Genomic DNA, 19,317 nt, shown 5'->3' on the forward strand with positions numbered 1-19,317 from the left:
AGCATTTCTCCTGCTGTGTTGCTATCAGTGTGTGAAGAGTGGGAGAAACTCTTCACACACTGATAGCAACACAGCAGGAGAAATGCTAGCACAAGCTTCCAGTATCCGTAGTTTCAGGTGCTGCAAGACATAGGCGAGACGTGGGTTTCAGCTGTCGCATTCCTTGTGTAAAGCCACACTTCAACAAGAGACAATGTCAGAAGCGTCTCGCTTCCCAAAAGGACTGGACTGCTGCTGAGTAGTCCAAAGTTATGTTCTTTGATGAAAGTAAATTTTGCATTTCCTTTGGAAATCAAGGTCCCAGTGTCTGGAGGAAGAGAGCAGAGGCACAGAATCCATGTTGCTTGAAGTCCAGTGTAAAGTTTCCACAGTCAGTGACGGTTTGGGGTGCCATGTCATCTGCTGGTGTTAGTCCACTGTGTTTTCTGAGGTCCAAGGTCAAAGCAGCCGTCTACCAGGAAGTTTTAGATCACTTCATGTTTCCTGCTGCTGACCAACTTGATGGAGATGCAGATTTCTTTTTCCAACAGGACTTGGCACCTGCACACAGTGCCAAAACTGCCAGTACCTGGTTTAAGGACTTTGGTATCCCTGTTCTTAATTGGCCAGCAGACTCACCTGACCTTAACCCCATAGAAAATCTATGGGGTATTGTGAAGAGGAAGATGCAATACGCCAGACCCAACAATGCAGAAGAGCTGAAGGCCACTATCAGAGCAACCTGGGCTCTCATAACACCTGAGCAGTGCCATAGACTGATCGACTCCATGCCATGCCACCTTGCTGCAGTATTGGTAATCTTGGTAGTCTTTGGTAATATTCTAATTTTCTGAGATATTGAATTTGGGGTTTTCATTATTGGTCAGTTATAATCATCAAATTAAAAGAAATAAACTCTTGAAATATATCAGTCTGTGTGTAATGAATGAGTATAATATACAAGTTTCACTTTTTGAATGAAATTACTGAAATAAATAAACCTTTACATGATATTCTAATTTTATGACCAGCACCTGTATGCAGATTACATACAGTATTGTATTCAAAAGGCAAATGTTCTGCCAAGCTCAGATGATAGAGTGGCGTTCCCTATTCTTTGTGACAGCTGCAGATTATTGAATTTACTGTGGCACTCTTAATAGACTACAATTATTGAGCCATATGACAGATTCTCGGTGGGGCTAAGAGCAGCATGGTGGTTGTGCTTCTCAAGGACATTCTATTTATTTATTTATTTTTAATGTTTAAGACTTTTCCAGAAGAAAAGTCAAAGGCTGAGGTCCCTACCTTTTGAAATTCGGAAAATGGTTGAAACATAAAACGGACACGTACAATTCATATGACACAGAGAAATTGTCATTTTAACAGGTTATGAAAATGGTATGGTTGCTATTTTTTTTAAAACTATAAGAATTTTCTTTCACGTTTTACCATACGGATGTGCAGATTGAATGTGGCGTTTTTTTTTTTTTAAAAAAACAAGCAAATCTAAATGAATTATAAGCATACATGACACACAAATAAGCCCCATATTATGATCATTAACACAGTTCTACATATACATTTATAAACGCTACCCTAATGCTGGGAGTCCAAGACAGCACAATTGGCTTTGCTCTCTGGTTAGGGTAGGATGACTTTTTCATTTTCCACTCAACATCATGTGGATGTTAGCTTTGGAAGCATTTGCAAAAAATTTTGCAATTACCAGATATTTTTTACACTGCGAGTCATAATTGAAGCTCCAAAAATGGTAAATTAAAGGTGCCATGTGGCCTCATGAACACTGCCCTACAGTACAATGTCACCAAATTATTTTATGACCAGTTCCAATATGATAAAACCTTGGCCTAGGTAGGTAATGATAAGAAATGGTTTGTCATTCTGAAAATAATCACACATTTTTAAATGCCCTTGATAAATGTTGATCAACTGCCCAGCAAATCAACATTTCACCATTATATATCATAAGATAAAACTGCTTTAAAGTTTCAATACTGATGTAGAAGGTACAGTATGTTTGCTATCATTGGCGTGCTGAATGTTTGTGTGTGTGTGTGTGTGGGGGGAGTACAGTGAGTGTGACGGTGCCTCTGGTGCGTCGCAGAATCTCCACAGCTTCTGAAAGTGTGATGCCATCTAAACTCCGTCCATTCACTGCCACCAGCCTATCACCACACTGAAGATGCCCATCCTCCACCGCAGCTCCCTGCAGTGTGAGGTACAAATACAGAATGTATACAGAAGTGCACACATATCCTTGATGAAGCATCACACCTCATGTTGTACTTAGCTCCTTGGACACATTCAATATCTACTTCCTCTTTACTCAATACCTAGTAGCTGTAGATTGCTGTTTCTGTTTTACACTAGAGCTTATGATTTAAAATACAAGACTAATGTAGCTAAACAATCAGCTAGCTATGTATGTTGATAACTACTTATCTAGTTAGCATTTTCTATTACTAATAAAGTAGTTTCTAGAGTAGTTCTAGTATAATTTACAGTCATTGCTAGCACTATGTACACTACGTACACTATGTACATTACTTTTGCATATTAGCTATGTTGCTGACTCAGTAAAACAAGGTAAATACAAAGCCAAAAGCAACAGAAAAATATCTCTAAAAGCACTTGTGGTCTATCGGTCTGTTGCTACCGTTTGAGGACATTTTCAGATCTTTCTGGCCTTGCAGTAATTAGCAACATGATTGGCAGTCAATCAATACAATCAGAAATGACCTCAGTCATTTGTCGTTTCGGATTGGCTGAAACTGAGGCACTTTTTAATGGCTGTAGGTGTGAGGCGAGTGCACAAAATTGTGGCACAAATATAACACTATATTACACATGATGGTCTAGTGTGGTTGCTCCAGAGAGTGGAGATTCTATTGATAATGCTTTCAGATAAAATTTATACAAACTGTGTGCACATGGGACCCTCAGTGGGGTCAATGTAAAAGTAACTGACAAATTAGAAGGTATAGCTATAAATTCTGCACACCTAAGGAAGCAGTATTTAGACATCAGACGTGATTTGGTTGAGAGAATATAGGTTTGGTAAGCGGAGGAGTGTGGAAATGTATCATTTCTATTAGCCATTGCTTTAATCCCTTAAACTAGCTCAGAAAATAATGCACCGACTCATACATCAATGGCTTATAGCAATCTTTAGCTAAAGAATGTATCCTGTATTTATCACCTTGGGGAAGATGTTCTTGACATAAATGGGCATGTCTCCATGGGAACTGCACAAACCTCCCATAATGCTGAAGCCCAGCCCAGCTGAACCTCTCTCCAGAGTGATGGTCTGGTACAGAGGACTGCCAAACATACACAGTTACGATTAAATCACAAATGCCCACCTTGGAGCACTTCGTAAACTGCCATAAACTTAGTGAGAGCTTATTAACCACCAATAAATTACAAAAGTAAACATTGAACAATTATGGAACCTAGCACAATTTTGTAGCTAATAGAATACACATGGGCATATTAGCTGTATGGGCAAATGTATGGTACCTTTTTATGCTTGTTTTTAGTATAGCTAGGCCTGTAATAATAATTACAATATTGATTTACTTAACAATATATGGACATTACATCAATCATGTTTGCTAACCTCACTACAGCCCCTTGTTCTTACTGGCAGGTTTGTTTACATAAGATGCAACCAGTATTTTAACCTCTCACTCCATTGTTCTTTTTATTTCTCTCCATTTTGGAGTCATTGGATTTGCTTAAAGGAGTCTTTTAAATAAATTTTCATTTTTTATAATATATATATATATATATATATATATATACATTATAATTTTATGTAGTATTTTTTATATTTTATTATATTTATATATATTTTGTCTTAAAATGGCAATAATATAATTTATCACAATTATTTCTGGGACAATATATAGAAAACTCTTAACGACACAAGTAATTAAAACAACTTATTTTTATCCAATTTGGCTGTCCTGTGTGCTGAAGGGGCCAGCATCTAATGTGCATCAAGTCTAATAAACATATCACATACCTCATGTTGTTATGGGAGGTGTAGTTTTCAGGGATACCAGATGAACAGTGACCCCAATCAGATTGGCTAACTTCACCACGTGGGACAACCTTAAATAGCACACAGAAGAAAAAAAATTAAGCAACAGAAACACAGTATATAACACAGGGGCTTTAATATTTTTGATAGAGTTTGATACAGGGCAGCACAGTGGTGCAGCATGTAGGTGTCGCGGTCACACAGCTCCAGGGACCTGGAGGTTGTGGGTTCGATTCCTGTGCACTGACAGCCTCCAGGTGGATTCACACTGGATTTTGGAACATAACTGATTTGATTTGATTGCACTGGATTTGATTGCATTGGAGCCTGAGGTATACTAATAAGGTCAGGCATTGATTTTGACTGATTAGGTTTGGATCACAAATGCCACTCTGACTCATCCTGAAGATACCCCACTACTCCAGAGAAGACTTTCCAGTGCTCCATAGACCACTGCTGAGGCAGCTTTGGAACCCTCTAACCCTCATTTGATATTGGGTTTGTTGACCTTAGACACATGCATGATCTGTTCTTTCCAGAGGCGATTGCTCTAAGACTGCAAGGGAAGCTCAGCTTCCCCTAAAATGTCAAAAAATAAGTGATCAAATATATACTGTTGTGTGTACATGTCGTTGAATAAATATGCACTACAACGCGCTCAACTTTTGTTTAGAATCAGCTTCTTATCACTGGTAAAGACGCGGCTTTCCTCTCAATCATTCGCGTAGCCTCACAGTGCTTTAAACAGCATCCACAGAGTTCAATAGCGAAGTGCAGCAAAACGAGACGAGTCATTGGATAAATGCTGGGCTTTGTCCTGCCCATTGGATGCTCAGCATCTCTGGGGGTCTATGAGGCAGTGGGCTGGCCTCGGCTGGCCCGGACACTCAGCTTCTGCATGATGATTGGATGATCTGTCTGAGGCTGAATCCCTTTTTGATTGACAGCGAAATGAGCGAATCAGTGATCCTTTGGTGTAAAGATCCATGGAAGCATTACATTTTCATTCTGTTCTGAGTTGAACCAGACACTTTCTTAAACCTCTTAGGGGCATTTTCTTTGTTAAAAACAACTAGCGGCAAATCAAGCTTCTATTTCTGGTGGGGTTTTTTGTAGCTGCTTGTGTTTGGAGACTGACTTCTATCTCTAATTTCTGACTTCTATCGCAGTTTCTGTCCAGCGGGTGCTGCTGAGCCCCTCCACCGTCACAAAGCACTCACAGGCGGACACACTTCACATGGGCCAAGGCCGTTTAAGCAGCCTACCTCTGCTGGCCATTGAGAGGACACTAGTCAAGTCCCTGGAAAAGACGCCTTGTTGGTACGACAGGGTCACAGATCATTTTCTTGAAAAGGAACAGAGGGTAGAATTTACGTATAAATAAACTGACACATTTTATGATGTAGGCGGAACTTGAGCTTCCCCTCCTTGAAAGACCAGCATCTGCTACTGGTTCTTTCTATGGAGATTATTAGTGTGTATGATAGCTCGGTGGTTAGCATGTTCACCTCCCAGAGTCAGGATCTTGTGTTGAAGTACCATTTGGTTGGAGTGTCCATGTACTCCCTGTGTCTGCATGGGTTTCCTCCGGGGTCTTCGGTTTCCTCCCACAGTCCAAAAACATGGAGGTTAGGTGAATTGGCTACTATTAAAACTGTCCTGGTGTGTGTCTGTATGTGTGTGCTATCCTGAGTGAATCCCCTAGTGCCTGATGCAGTCCTCCAGGTGGAATGAAGAGACAAATGAAGCTGAAAACAGACCAAATACTCAGTAGACCCTTCACTTTATCTTTAAATATGCGTGTTTTGAGCCTTAGTTTGCTGGAAAATCATCTGCTGTGGTGCGCTAAACCACAAGTGTCTGTTAGCTGGCCAGCTATGCTTCTTAACAGTGTAGAGCTTGTCTTCTTTTACTTTTCTGAGCCTCCAGCAACATTTGCTGAAATTTGCTCTCAGAAATGTTTTTTTATCGTCAACACGTGTCAGGATGTGCTGAGCTTAACTGCACAATGCAGAAAACCCTTGATTCGACCCACCCTCACAGATATGAGGCTCACACAGGCCAACAGTGCTCCCCCACCCAACTGTAATACTGTATACCATGATAATATTTCGAAACAGTATAATGGTATGAAAACTGTGGATACCGCACATGCCTAGAGATGAATGACTTAAAATAGTAGAATTTACCTCTTGCAGGTAGTGCCTATATATCTTTGACCATGAAGTGATATTTTATTAATCTATCATACAGATATTCACAAAAAACACACCTCCAGTGTAACTGCTCCACTGCTTTTTCTTAGGAGATGGTTGGCCTGTGTGTGTGACAGTGCTTCAGTTGGTGTTCCATTGATGCTAACAATCCTATCTCCTACCTGTGAGGGTATTTAAGATGGAAAAATGGACAATGAACAGTGAGTGATACACGCACAGAGAGCTTGAATTCTGGTCTATATCAGCAATATTTGATCTGAATTTTTAATCCATTTCAAACAAAAATTTCAAAGCTCAGTTTTATCAGTGTTATCAATTACATAGACAGTGTCATTAATGCATTTAAAAAAAAAACAGGCTGTTAAATGTGAATTAGTGACTTACAAGCTAGGTCCATGAGGTGCTATGCAGCCAACCCAAAGCTATAAGCTGATAATTTAAGTATGAAATCTGGTATCACTGGACACTACACATATCTTACCTAATCAACTACATTTGGGGGTGAGAAGAAAATGTGCATGCTTGATTTTAAATCCTTTATGCCATCTTATTTATACCTCAAGCAGTCCAGCAAAGATAGCAGTTGAATCTGGGTTTATGGCTGACACATAGAGGCCTGCTTCCTCCTTTAAACCTCCAACTGCACTTACATGCAGCCCCAGTGTATCTGAAGTTCCCTGAGAAACAATTCCAGACAGGACAACATTAATATTAAATATCATACATTTTAAACTAAGAATACATTTATTTTCCTTATTATGCAATTAAATTTGCTGAGTTACCAAAGCAACTACTAGAAAAACAGACCTTCAGAAGTGTGACTGTTCTGAGGTCTACATTCCCTTCCACTGCTGGAAATATCGGATAGAATGTAATTAATCACACAAAAGGACAAAAATTGACTTGCATACTTTTAATTTGGAATGTTATTATTTGTACTTACAGTCAAAAATGTCAGGAGAGGGGAAAGGAGAGGAATCTATATCAGCAACCTGGGAAATCAACAGAGGCAACATGTGTTTGAGAGTGAAACCCAAAGACAAATTAGGAATTGTATGTAGAATGCAACTAGGCAAAAAAGGGCCTTCATTAATTGTATGTAACCACTTATCAAATTCAGGGTCGCGGTGGGTCCGGGTTGTCAATAGGTGATTGTAATAATTCTCCAGGCCTCCAGGATAGGATTCTTAAGGAGAATTTTGCTTACAAATGCATTTTGTTGCTGTATATGCTTAAATATGAGACATATCTGAATATTCATTAATTCGTTCATTCATTGTCTGTAAGCACTTATCCAGTTCAGGGTCGTGGTGGGTCCAGAGCCCACCTGGAATCACTGGCGCAAGGGAGGAACACACCCTGGAGTGGGCGCCAGTCCACACACTCTCACACACATAGACACTTTTGAGTCGCCAATCCACCTACCAACGTGTTTTTTTGGAGCATTTGAGGAAACTGCAGCACCCAGAGGAAACCCATGTGGAAACAGGGAGAACACACCAAACTCACAACAGTCACCTGGAGCGGGACTCAAACCCACAACCTCCAGGCCCCTGAGCTGTGTGACTGCGCCACTGTGCCGCCCCAGATTTGAATATTCTACCTTAAAAAGTGCATAAACTAATTAAAAGTTTTAAGGAATGAGGATGAATTTCAGTGTGTAAAGGGCAAGGGTATAAGCATAAGATGAATAACTAATCTATGGTCCCTCATACAGCACTACACCAAGCACTGCCATTCAATTATTATCTATATGACCTGGTATGAAAAATGTGAAATGAGCTCAGGATTACTTTGGCAGACCTTTGTCAATAACTACAATATATAATGAAGTCCACCAATGCCCAGAATCACCACTGATTTCTCTGGGTGAGGAGACAACTGAAATGGACAGTTGAAATTTCGTGATCAGACTAATCAATATTTCAATATTGCTCTGGACCAAAACAGAAGATGACCATCCATTGTTACTAGCAACAAGTCTAAAAGCCTGTGTCAGTCATCATAAGTGATCTGTGACAGCACCATTTTTACTAGAATGTATATAAAACAACTGCATTGTTTTGCATTCAATGCATCTTTTCTAGCACATTACAAAAGCATGGCCATGGAAGAAGAGTGCAGGTGCTGAACTGGCCTGTCTGTTGTTCCAGCCTGTCCCCAACAGAGAATGTGTGGCACATTTTAAAGCACAAAATACAACAAAGAATGCCCTGTGCTTTTGTACACCTGGAGATTTTTTTGCAAGAATGGGAAAATATTGCACTTGAAAAAGTGCCATCAGTCCCAAAACATCTTTTAGCTGCTGTGAACAGGAGTGGCAAACTTATAAAGAGGTAAATGCTTTATTGTATGCCAACCTTTTTTGAAATACATTGCGAGCATCAAAATTGAAATAATGGATTATTATGATAAAGTAAATCCTGCAGTAATTTTGGGATTGGTGAGGATGCAATAGACCACAGTCCAGGTCTGCTATATATAATTCACGAATTCATTCATTGTCTGTAATTGCTTATACAGTTCAGGGTCGCTGTGGGTGCGGAGCCTACCCGGAATCACTGGGCACAAGCCAGGAACACACCCTGGAGAGGGTGCCAGTCCTTCACAGGGTGACACACACTCACGAACAATTCTGAGTTGCCAATCCACCTACCAACGTGTGCTTTTGTACTGTGGGAGGAGCACCTAGAGAAAACCCAGAGGACACAGGGAGAACACACCAAACTCCTCACACACAGTCACCCAGAGAGGGGCTTGAACCCACAACCTCCAGGTCCCTGGAGCTGTGTGACTGTGACACTACCTGCTGCATAAATATTAGTATAAATAATTTAAGGAAATCATGGATGTTGTGACTTTTGGGCTAAAGAGGTACTGGCTTGTTATAAAACACAGTTTAAAAGCCAACATCTCACCTACATACCATTCCACCAACATATAATAACATGTTATTAAATTATTGGCATGTCATTGCATTTTGTTTTTATAGCATACCAGTGTTTGTGAGATATATATAATATTTGTTTATATATGATTTTTTTTTACCTGGCACTCATATTGATAGGGAGGAGTAGCTCTAAACCGTGCCATTTCCAGTACCAGTAACCCACTGCATTTCTAAAACACACGCACAAAAAAAACTTCAGAAAAATATGGACTGAATACGGTTAAGACTCAGCACAGCTCAACATTTCAAACAGCAGTTATTTTGCCCATGTCACATTACACAAGAGATTTATTAATCACTGGTTCGTAATATGGAGATTATCAGTGATATATGTCCATGAAACCTGAAATCTTGTTTGATATTCACGGCAAAACAACAGAAGCAAAAATGTGAAATTATGTTGCAAAAATGAAAATGAATTTTAATTTCAGTGAAGTGATGTTGAGCTCTACCCCTACTATATTATTAATTATACAAACTGGATTCCAAAAAAGTTGGGACACTAAACAAATTGTGAATAAAAACTGAATTCAATAATGTGGATGTGCCAACATCTAATATTTTATTCAGAATAGAACAAATCACAGATCAAAAGTTTAAACTGAGAGAATGTATCATTTTAAGGGAAAAATGTGTTGTTTCAAAATTTCATGGCATCAACAAATCCCATTTAACACTGTGTGGCATCCCCCTTCTTCTTACAACACTCAGACATCTGGGGACAGAGGAGACCAGTTTCTCAAGTTTAGAAATAGCAATGCTCTCCCATTCATGTCTAATACAGGCCTCTAACTGTTCAATCTTCTTGGGCCTTCTTTGTCGCACCTTCCTCTTTATGATGCACCAAATTTCTCTATATGTGAAAGATCTGGACTGCAGGCTGGTCATTTCAGTACCCGGATCCTTCTCCTACGTAGCCATGATCTTTTGATTGCTGCAGAATGTGGTCTGGCATTATCTTGTTGAAAAATGCAGGTCTTCCCTGAAAGAGATGATGTCTAGATGGGAGCATATGTTGTTCTAGAACCTGAAAATAGTTCTCTGCATTAATGGTGCCTTTCCAGAAATGCAAGCTGCCCATGCCACAAGCACTCAGGCAACTCTATACCATCAGTGATACAGGCTTCTGAACGGAGCGTTGATAACAACTTGGGTTATCCTTGTCCACTCTGGTCCGGATGACATGGCGTCCCAGTGTTCCATAAAGAACTTCAAATCGTGACTCATCTGACCACAGAACAGTCTTCCATTTTGCCACACTCCATTTTAAAAGAGCCCTGGCCCAGTGCAAACATCTGAGCTTGTGGAGCTTGCTTTTTTCTTTGCACTGTAGAGTTTCAGCTGGCAACGGCAGATGGCACGGTGGATTGTGTTCACTGACAATGCTTTCTGGAAATATTCCTGAGCCCATTCTGTTATTTCCTTGACAGTGGCATTCCTGTTTGAGATGCAGTGACGTTTAAGGGCCCGGAGATCACGAGCATCCAGTAGAGTTTTACGGCCTTGACCCTTACGCACAGCAATTGTTCCAGATTCTCTGAATCTTTTGATGATGTTATGCACGGTTGATGATAACTTAAAAGTCTTTGCTATTTTACGCTGGGTAACACCATTCTGGTATTGCTGCACTATCTTTCTGCGCAACAATGGTGGAATTGGTGATCCTCTTACCATCTTGGCTTCAGAGAGACACTGACACTCTGAGAAGCTCTTTTTATACCCAATCATGTTGTCAATTGACCTATTGACCGTTATATGCTCAATTTCCTTTTTCCAGCCACTTATTGCTACTTGTCCCAACTTTTTTGGGATTTGTTGACACTGTGAAATTTTGAATCAACATATTTTTCCTTTAAAATGTTACATTTACTCAGATTAAACATTTGATCTGTCATCTATGTTCTATTACAAATAAAGTATTGCCATTTGCCATCTCCACATTATTGCATTCAGTTTTTATTCACAATTTGTTTAGTGTCCCAACTTTTTTGAAATCCGGTTTGTATGTTTGTCATAATGTTTTTGTGGTGTCAAATTTACAGATGTGATATAGACCTGTAACAGTGTTTTAGCATAGTCTTGAGTCACAGCTCGGATGTCCTCTCCATTTATAGACAGAATCTGGTCACCTAGCAACAATCTTCCATCTCGCTCGACCTCCCCGCCATTCATTATCTCAGACACAAATATTCCTGTGTCATTCCTGCAACACATAACCCACACACATACACAGAGCTGTCCTATCCACAAGACTGAGACACTGAGGATCTTCGTTCTATTTATTTCCCCATTTTACTTCCAGCTAAAGTGTAACCTATTGCCAGAGTATGTCAAAATAGCAATTAGAGGCTTAGGCATCATTTTTGCATGGACCAGTTAAAATGAATGAGAAATGCATATTGCTGTGATTGCTTTTAATTAAAAATACTTTTCCTTTTATTTGTGTGAATTTTTCAGGAAAAATAAACTTTTTTTTAATCAGATTTAAACTTGCTAATTTTCTTTTTGTGTTTGATTTCATTCTTTAATGTTGGCTTGGTAACTGGACTCCTATACTGCTGCTAAAGCCTCCCGCTTATGCATTTCAGCAGGGAACATCATGATATTGGTGATATATTTTCCAGTCCTAATCAAAAGAGGGTTTTTATTTTTGCTGCTTTTACTGCCACTTGAGAAACAATTAAAATTAAATGACTCCCAACATGGGCAGGGGCCTTGCAATAATGCACTGTCCTGTGTGTCAGCAAATGTGTCACCCAACTGTAAACAGCACAGCTTCAAACTCAAAGGCATATTTATAATTACTTGGTGTGATTGTGTATAGAATTTAAATATACATTTTTCTGAATCAGAATTCAAAAATCTCATTAAATAGTTTAAAAGCCAAATGCCTGCCAGCAAGTCTTAGATTAATCATTCTGGTAACAGTCATTATATTTATTGACATCTGGCTTATTATGCTTGGTGTTGTACTTATTCTACAGTGATTTACATGGTTAAAGCCTTCATACTGTTTGTTTTGTAAAGACCAAATCATTACAGCACAACGGTTCATCAGGCTTTAAATTCTGCATAGCAATCAACAGGAGCAAGAGATGTTTTGTTATTATAAACACAATAATGGCTATTTCTAGAAAATTATTTAAATATTTATTTTTACAAAGTTTAATTTGAACTGATCTGAACTTCCATCTGCACTGATGGCCTGAAATGATTGTGATAAACCCAGAAATGATTGTGTGGCTACCTTTTACCCACAATGCTCATCCCCAGCTCTTGCCCTTCTCCTACATGCAGCTCCACAGTGAAAAGATCCCAGAAGTTCTCATCAGCGTGTGTGTCCGGGTGGGGAAAAGTGTGTGTGGAAGGGTGTCTATACACACAGAGACGCACGCGTTGCGGACTCAAACGTAGGACACTCAGGGCTTCTTCGTGGGTGGCCATTCTCAAATCAATACCATTCACCTGTAGGAAAAATAAATAAATATTGTGTGAGGACTAAGAGCACCTCTGCATCAAATCCAATTTATATAATTTAAAGATAACATTTGAGATTTCATGATGCACTCGATTAAAGACTAAATCAAATTTCGACAAGTAAGTATTTTCCTGCAAAGTTCTGGAAAGTGCAATGCAATTTTGCTGAGTTACTATAGTGATGAACATTAAGAGTTTAATGATATCAATATTTCCTAAAAACTCAACGAAAAGCTTGCTTAGCAAAACATATAAGCTCTAAAGTCATGGCATAAACAAGGAGCTGCACAATTAAAATATTCACAGTGTGTAAATGACCATACCTTAAGAATCTGATCTCCTGCCATTAGCCTCCCATCCCTGTGAGCCGCACCGCCCTCATTCACCTCGTGTATCAGAATCACTCCCTGAGAGTGAGAGAGTGAGAGAGTGAGAGAGAGAGAGAGAGAGAGAGAGAGAGAGAGAAATTACATTCATTCTTTTCAAATTTTCTGCAATGTTGGTATTCTGAGTGGTTTCAAATTAAATTTTCAATTCTAGAAATACTTATCGACACAGAATTGTTCGCACTGATGATAATGTGTTTTAGATAAAAAATATCAATTTGTCATTTGTTAATTCAATCCTAAAAATATTCAAATTATTTGCTCCCAAATTTAACTTTAACAGTAAATGTTTGGCAAAACATCTAATGCTGAGAGTTACTGAGTCCTGACTCCCGCTATTAGATAAAGAATTCAGGTTTTAACATTTTGTCATTAAAGAAACACTGGGTAATATTTTTACATTTAAATTACAGCTTCAAAATGACTGTAATGCTTCACTGAGATGGAGATTAGATCCTCTGTTGTTGCTATTCTGGGTTCAGCACTGCAGAAACTGCACTATGAAACTTCTGGAGGAGGACAGGAAACCACCGCCCTCCCCCTTTGATTTCAGGGTAGTGCTGTAAAAGTGAATAACACTCTGCAACTGTAGGGAGCCCTGGAGCAAAAAAAATCCAAATTTCACTTAGTTTTCCTTTAAATGCACAGTTAGAAGTCTCTGTGATTTATTTATTTTTTTATTATCTGAGATAAAAATGTTAGTCAGTGCAAGTTACAAAATCAAACATTTGTAGCAACCAGTCACCAGTAATGTGTTGCAGCCACCAACAATGCTGAGGCCTAGGCCCGAGTGCCCTTTACAGATGTCTATGGTGTTTATGAAGCCAGCTACGATGGGGCGGTCAGTATTCACAGGGGATGAACAGCAGGAGGATCCAGGCGGCTCACTGACAGAGTGACTGCTTAGGGAGCAGCATGGGGCATGACTACAATGAACACTCTGTGTAGGATTATCTGTGGGCAGGGCAAAACAGCCCAGAGGAGTGGGACTTGCTGATGCGCTGCGTCCAGTATGAGAAGGGTCACTGAAATGTTTATGACTGGAAAAGCTGTTGAAAGGACCAAGGTGATTGATGCTCGTTCGTTCACAGGAATAAACCGAGTGTTTATTCTCTAATATGGTCCTTTTTGCCTAAGAGATAAAGTGAGAGATAAAAAGAGAAAGAATTGTAAATGAAAATTACAGTCTGACAAAAAAAAAACAATACTGACAGAGTTTAAGCTTTAAGACTGGTGCCAATATTGATTTTAGCAGTGTAACATGCTTGTCTATTTTCACAGATGTGTTACTGAATCAGAAACCATTAAAGTAAACTTGTATGCTACATTAGGCTCTTCGGTCTGGTCCAAAATGAAAGAAGATGTCTTCAGACAACAACCCTGTCTCAAAGTGTGCTGCGATTAATCGCAATTAATCCCATTTTACATCTTCTTAACACTGAAGATTTTAATAATGGATAGTTTAAAGTAAATGTACGAATGTCATCACTGCAAGATCCACACAATGGAATTATATTTATATTAATAGTGTGTCAACTGATTAAAAATATAATTGCATTCAACACAAAAATAAGTTAAAATCCTAATACTTCTTTGTATTTATGGGATAGAGATAAATAAAAAACTGCCAAGAGAAAACCTTTTTTATTTATCTATTTATTATAATATCTCAGTGTAGTTTTAATGATTTTTGAATTAGAATCTCTTAATTTGCTGAGTAAAGTTCAGGGAGAGCTTTAGCTTCAAACTTGATGAAGCTTAGACATAGAAGGTCTAAGTTCAAATGCAGTGAAGGGTTCAAACAATAACTCCATATTCCAGCTCCAACAAAGTTTCAAGGGATAGTTTTAAGAGGTTAAGCAGTGTAGGAAAAGGAAGAGGTGCAGAAAGTGTGAGAGGAACACGAAGGAGTGGGAGGGGAAAATAAGTGAGATTTAGTTTAGATGAGTTTTAATGCATCTAGCAGCATAAATAATCTATAATCTACCTTCTGAGCTCAGCAGAAGCAATGCTGTGTTTACATTGCTAAATAAAACCACTAATACTTAACTAGCCTCTGTAGGAAGAGTGAATTAGGGGAATGTGTTGTGGCCAAATTTAAAAAATACATTTTAAGAATGTTTAATACATATTAAAAACATTTTAATTGACAGCACTAGTACAACCACATTTCCAAAAATGTTGGTAAAGTAAAAACAGAAGGTAATGATGACCCTGTATTTAATTTAAAAAAGTACAAGAATATATTTAAATGTTGAAATTGCTGATTTCAGTTTAATGATTTCTGAAAAATATTTGACCCTTTTGAATTTGATGTCAGTCACAGGTCCCAAATCATTTGGGACAGGGGCGTGTTTACCACTGTGTTGCATCATTTTCCTTTTAACAACACTCTGTAAACAGAGGACGCAGCATGCATGAGTTCCAAAAAGAATTTCAAATTTTGATTTGTCAGACCACAGGACACTTTCCCACTTCCCCTCAATCCATCTTAAATGAGCTCATGCCTTGAAAAGCGTTGGCATTTCTGGATCCTGTTAATATATAATTTCTTGTTATAATTTTTGAGTTTAATATGCATTATTTTGTAGATGCAGTGAATATCTGTGATCACAGACAGAGGTTTTAGGAAGTGTTTCTGAGCCCAAGCTGTGAACTCTGTTACACAGATGTTTCTTGTTTGAATTCAGTGCCATCTCAGGGCCTGAAGACCACTGCCAGATGATATTGGTTTTGGGCCTTGTCCCTTGCATATAGATATATATAGTTTAAAATTATATTATGTGGCATACATCATGGAATCTGCAAATTATTTACTATTTTAAATTGAGAAAGGTTATCCTTAAAATATTTCACTCTTTGCCCATGCAGTCTTTCACAGAGTGGTGAACCACTCTCCATATTTATCTCTAAAAGACTTTGTTCAATTTTCAGTTAAACATAGGCAAATGATTTGCACATCACTACATGCAGTTTTTTATATTTACACTGTCCTCAGTGTCCCATCTTATCTGGAAATGGGTAGTAAAAACACAAACACTAAACATTTATTTTTACTAAAATCTTTCTAGTATGTCACTTGCATAAAATTTTTAAACATGATAGAATACTTGGTGTTCAGGCACATTTTCCACTAGGCAATAGACACTGACTTAGTGGTTTTATTGATCACAAATTTGTTCTGGAACTCAAATTCCATTGGAAAGAAGTCACTTTCTCTTGTGAAATCTTGCAAAAACGTTTGATTGGGCTTTAAATCTTTAAAAATGATCAGTTCAAGTCTGTTAATGGCTTACCTGATTAAGGACATCATGCTTGCCTTCTTTAAACATGCCCACATCCACAGCAGAAGGTGATAAAATGGGACAGCTGTCTGTCTACAGAAAACACAATACAACTCTGATAAGTGACAATATGAACACAAAGTAAAAACCTACAAAAATAATCTATCGACTTCTACAGAAAGTAAGCAAAGTGAAGAGAGGCAGTTTTAACCGAATCAAGAAAAATTCAGTTCTATTCAAAAGAGATTCAAACTCTGTGACCTCTGTCCTTTGCTTAATATTACATCAGTCAATCAAGCTTTCTAATAATTTTGCTTAAATTCCAGTTTGACTGGTTATAGGCTAATTATATTCCAATACAGTTTTTGTGTTTCGTGTTACCTCCATGATTGCTTCTGTAGCCATGTGTTTCAGTGCAGCTTCATTCCTGATGAGTCAACGAAATATAGCTTTATTCATTAATTCATTCATTTTCTGTAACCGCTTTATCCTTTTCAGACTCGCATTATTTTTTTCCAGATCGTGTACCTTGAATATTCTATATAATGCTCACACTTATTTAGAGCCCCCCCCCCCATTTATAATTTGTTCTTCATATTTTGTTCATATTTATAAAAAGGATCAAGTTGGTCAGCCTGATTGTTATACATAGTGCATAATTTATACAACCTAAGAAAAATCCACTTAAATAGCTATTTTCAAGCAAAACACAGACCAGCTTACAAACAAATGTTTGATATTTATTAAATACATAAAATCTGAACGCAGTATGTAGTGATTTCACAACTGTCAGTGTATTCATTGAAAATCCACACCAATATTACATGCTGAATGAAATTGTAAGGGACCAGCCCCAGGCCACAGGAGGGAGACATAGAGCTACCACACAGTAATCAGAGGCAATTTGTGACACCTGTGTCTACTCTTTGAAACACCAGGACTGAGCACAAGAGTGTTAGTGATCTTGGCGTTTAGATCTCTGACGGCAGACTGGCTGGTAATTTTGGTAAAAGCTCTTTGAGTGTTTACTGTTGGGTCTCCCCTTCTATCGAGGTTCCCTCTGGTGCACACTCTTTGCCCAGAACCGTTCCTTTCTCTCCTTAAAAAAAAAAACCCTTTGAACTTATTCCTAATCTCCCCCTAATATATATATATATATATATATATATATATATATATATATATATATAATAAATACAGCAAAACAAATAAATTCAATAATTTACTAATATAATTTCAATAAATTACTTTTCTTCACTACTATTAGCAAAAGTAAACAAAAACCCTGGGCCTATCCAAATAGGACCAAGGCCCACCCAGTCAGCAGAGCTAATTCCCAATGTGCAAGTCCACACTATACTTTCTTACTGTTCAGAACAAATACATATTCTGGTGAGTCAGATTCAAAGCTGGAGCGTGTGGAGACATGACTAATACCCCTCAAACCTCAAAGCTGCATTTGTGCATGACATCTTGTGTAGGAACAAGGCGTGTGTGCTTCACCTGGTCAGTACAACTGTAACCTTAGAAGGAGCATTCTTGATAATTGCAGCTGCATTCTGTTGACTGCGTCCATATAAAACCTGCCCGTTTATCTGTAACAGATATACACATGATTATTTATATAATTTTCACACAGAGTTTACTGAAAGGCACTTTAAAATGAAAGGCAATGCATCTTAAAGCTTTAAGTTGAAACAATGCCTCAAACATCATCATACACACACAGCTGCTACCCAGAGTGCAGGCACATTTTTGGCCTAATCTGTGTCACTTTTGTCACTTATGGCATAGTTATGGCACTGGCAAGTGTTGTGTGGGTCAGGCATGAGCCTGGCTTGACTTGGGTTATGGAACATGTTGTGTGGGCCAAGTATTGACGAGGCCCAGATTTGGTCCACAACACACCTCACTTGTAGCTGTTGATTAAAAGAAAAACTCATTTTGTCAGTGTTTCTCCTCGGTTGATCTGGTTTTCCTTCCTCTTCATGTTTAGTAAACTGCGTAGCCAATGACGCATTCGAGCACATTGGAGTACAGACATGCAGTGTCCATCATCAATCACCCCAGCCCTATCTACAACTAACTACTGAAACTACGGTTTGTCTCTCAACTTTTGACATAGACAAATTCATAGCCTCAGAAGTCCCCTCACCTCCAGCAGCTCATCTCCCACTCTTATTTGCCCATCAGCAGCGGCAGCTCCATCTGGCTCAAAGTCTGATACATACACACTCATCCTCCCTCGAGCACCATCTCTGCTCCCTGTTACACACAACCCCAGACCTGAGCTGTGTTTGCTGCAGTCCAGCTCAAACAGCTTCAGCTGCCCAGGCAGACTGCTGTACCTCTGCAACATACAATCTGTCCATGCACACGTCAAAAGAAACAGGTACAAGCTCAGATTTATACCATTCATTTAATATGAGTACTTTTTTAAGGAACTGAGCATACACTGGGTTAATTCACACTTTTCCTATTAACTCAAATGTAACTGATTAGAACCTATTGATAGTGTTGTGCATGAACACGTTCATTTTTTTTGTGAACGCTGAACTGAACGACTCATTTTACAAATAATGAACGTGAATGTGAGTGTTGTTCACTGTCGCGCGACTCAAGTTTACGGTATGCCGTATGACATCATCAAAACACAGCCAAGCAGGTCTAGTGCTAACGGCATTTCCTTGAGTACTTGAATCCGTTTTTTGAGCACTTACGTGTTGACTCAGACGGGGAAAAAACAAATCCGGACGTCAGCCACGTCTGCATCGAATGCAAAACGACACATTGAGCTGAAGTATCGAAGCAGGCTTGTGAAGTACAGATTTCTATATTCATTATAATAAATCCATGTTGTGATATTGAACTGCTGCATAAGTTAATGCTGTCTAAATAAAATGTTAAACAGCATAATTTATCATTTTTAGCATAATATGATACACTGTTTAAATGT

The 19,317-nt window shown here is 38.6% G+C and overlaps 1 protein-coding gene across 1 annotated transcript in view; it reads right to left on the reverse strand.

The window, feature by feature from the left end:
• Positions 1 to 1,735: 1,735 nt before the first annotated feature.
• The window catches only part of si:dkey-92j12.5 (multiple PDZ domain protein), a 78,903-nt gene continuing 61,321 nt past the window's right edge, over positions 1,736 to 19,317 (reverse strand). Inside the window, exons 26-41 of the mRNA XM_066654271.1 lie at positions 18,517 to 18,725; positions 17,865 to 17,956; positions 16,743 to 16,788; positions 16,374 to 16,454; positions 13,823 to 14,209; positions 13,015 to 13,098; positions 12,462 to 12,679; positions 11,270 to 11,417; positions 9,313 to 9,384; positions 7,208 to 7,256; positions 7,072 to 7,115; positions 6,822 to 6,941; positions 6,321 to 6,425; positions 4,031 to 4,119; positions 3,203 to 3,323; positions 1,736 to 2,209 (exon numbers count right to left, since the gene is read on the reverse strand). Of these exons, the coding sequence (XP_066510368.1) occupies positions 2,027 to 2,209; positions 3,203 to 3,323; positions 4,031 to 4,119; positions 6,321 to 6,425; positions 6,822 to 6,941; positions 7,072 to 7,115; positions 7,208 to 7,256; positions 9,313 to 9,384; positions 11,270 to 11,417; positions 12,462 to 12,679; positions 13,015 to 13,098; positions 13,823 to 14,209; positions 16,374 to 16,454; positions 16,743 to 16,788; positions 17,865 to 17,956; positions 18,517 to 18,725 (2,048 nt within the window). The 3' untranslated portion in view covers positions 1,736 to 2,026. The remainder of the gene's footprint in view (positions 2,210 to 3,202; positions 3,324 to 4,030; positions 4,120 to 6,320; positions 6,426 to 6,821; positions 6,942 to 7,071; positions 7,116 to 7,207; positions 7,257 to 9,312; positions 9,385 to 11,269; positions 11,418 to 12,461; positions 12,680 to 13,014; positions 13,099 to 13,822; positions 14,210 to 16,373; positions 16,455 to 16,742; positions 16,789 to 17,864; positions 17,957 to 18,516; positions 18,726 to 19,317) is intronic.

Source organism: Hoplias malabaricus, chromosome 2 (assembly GCF_029633855.1).
Source record: "Hoplias malabaricus isolate fHopMal1 chromosome 2, fHopMal1.hap1, whole genome shotgun sequence".
Classification (NCBI taxonomy): Eukaryota; Metazoa; Chordata; class Actinopteri; order Characiformes; family Erythrinidae; genus Hoplias; species Hoplias malabaricus.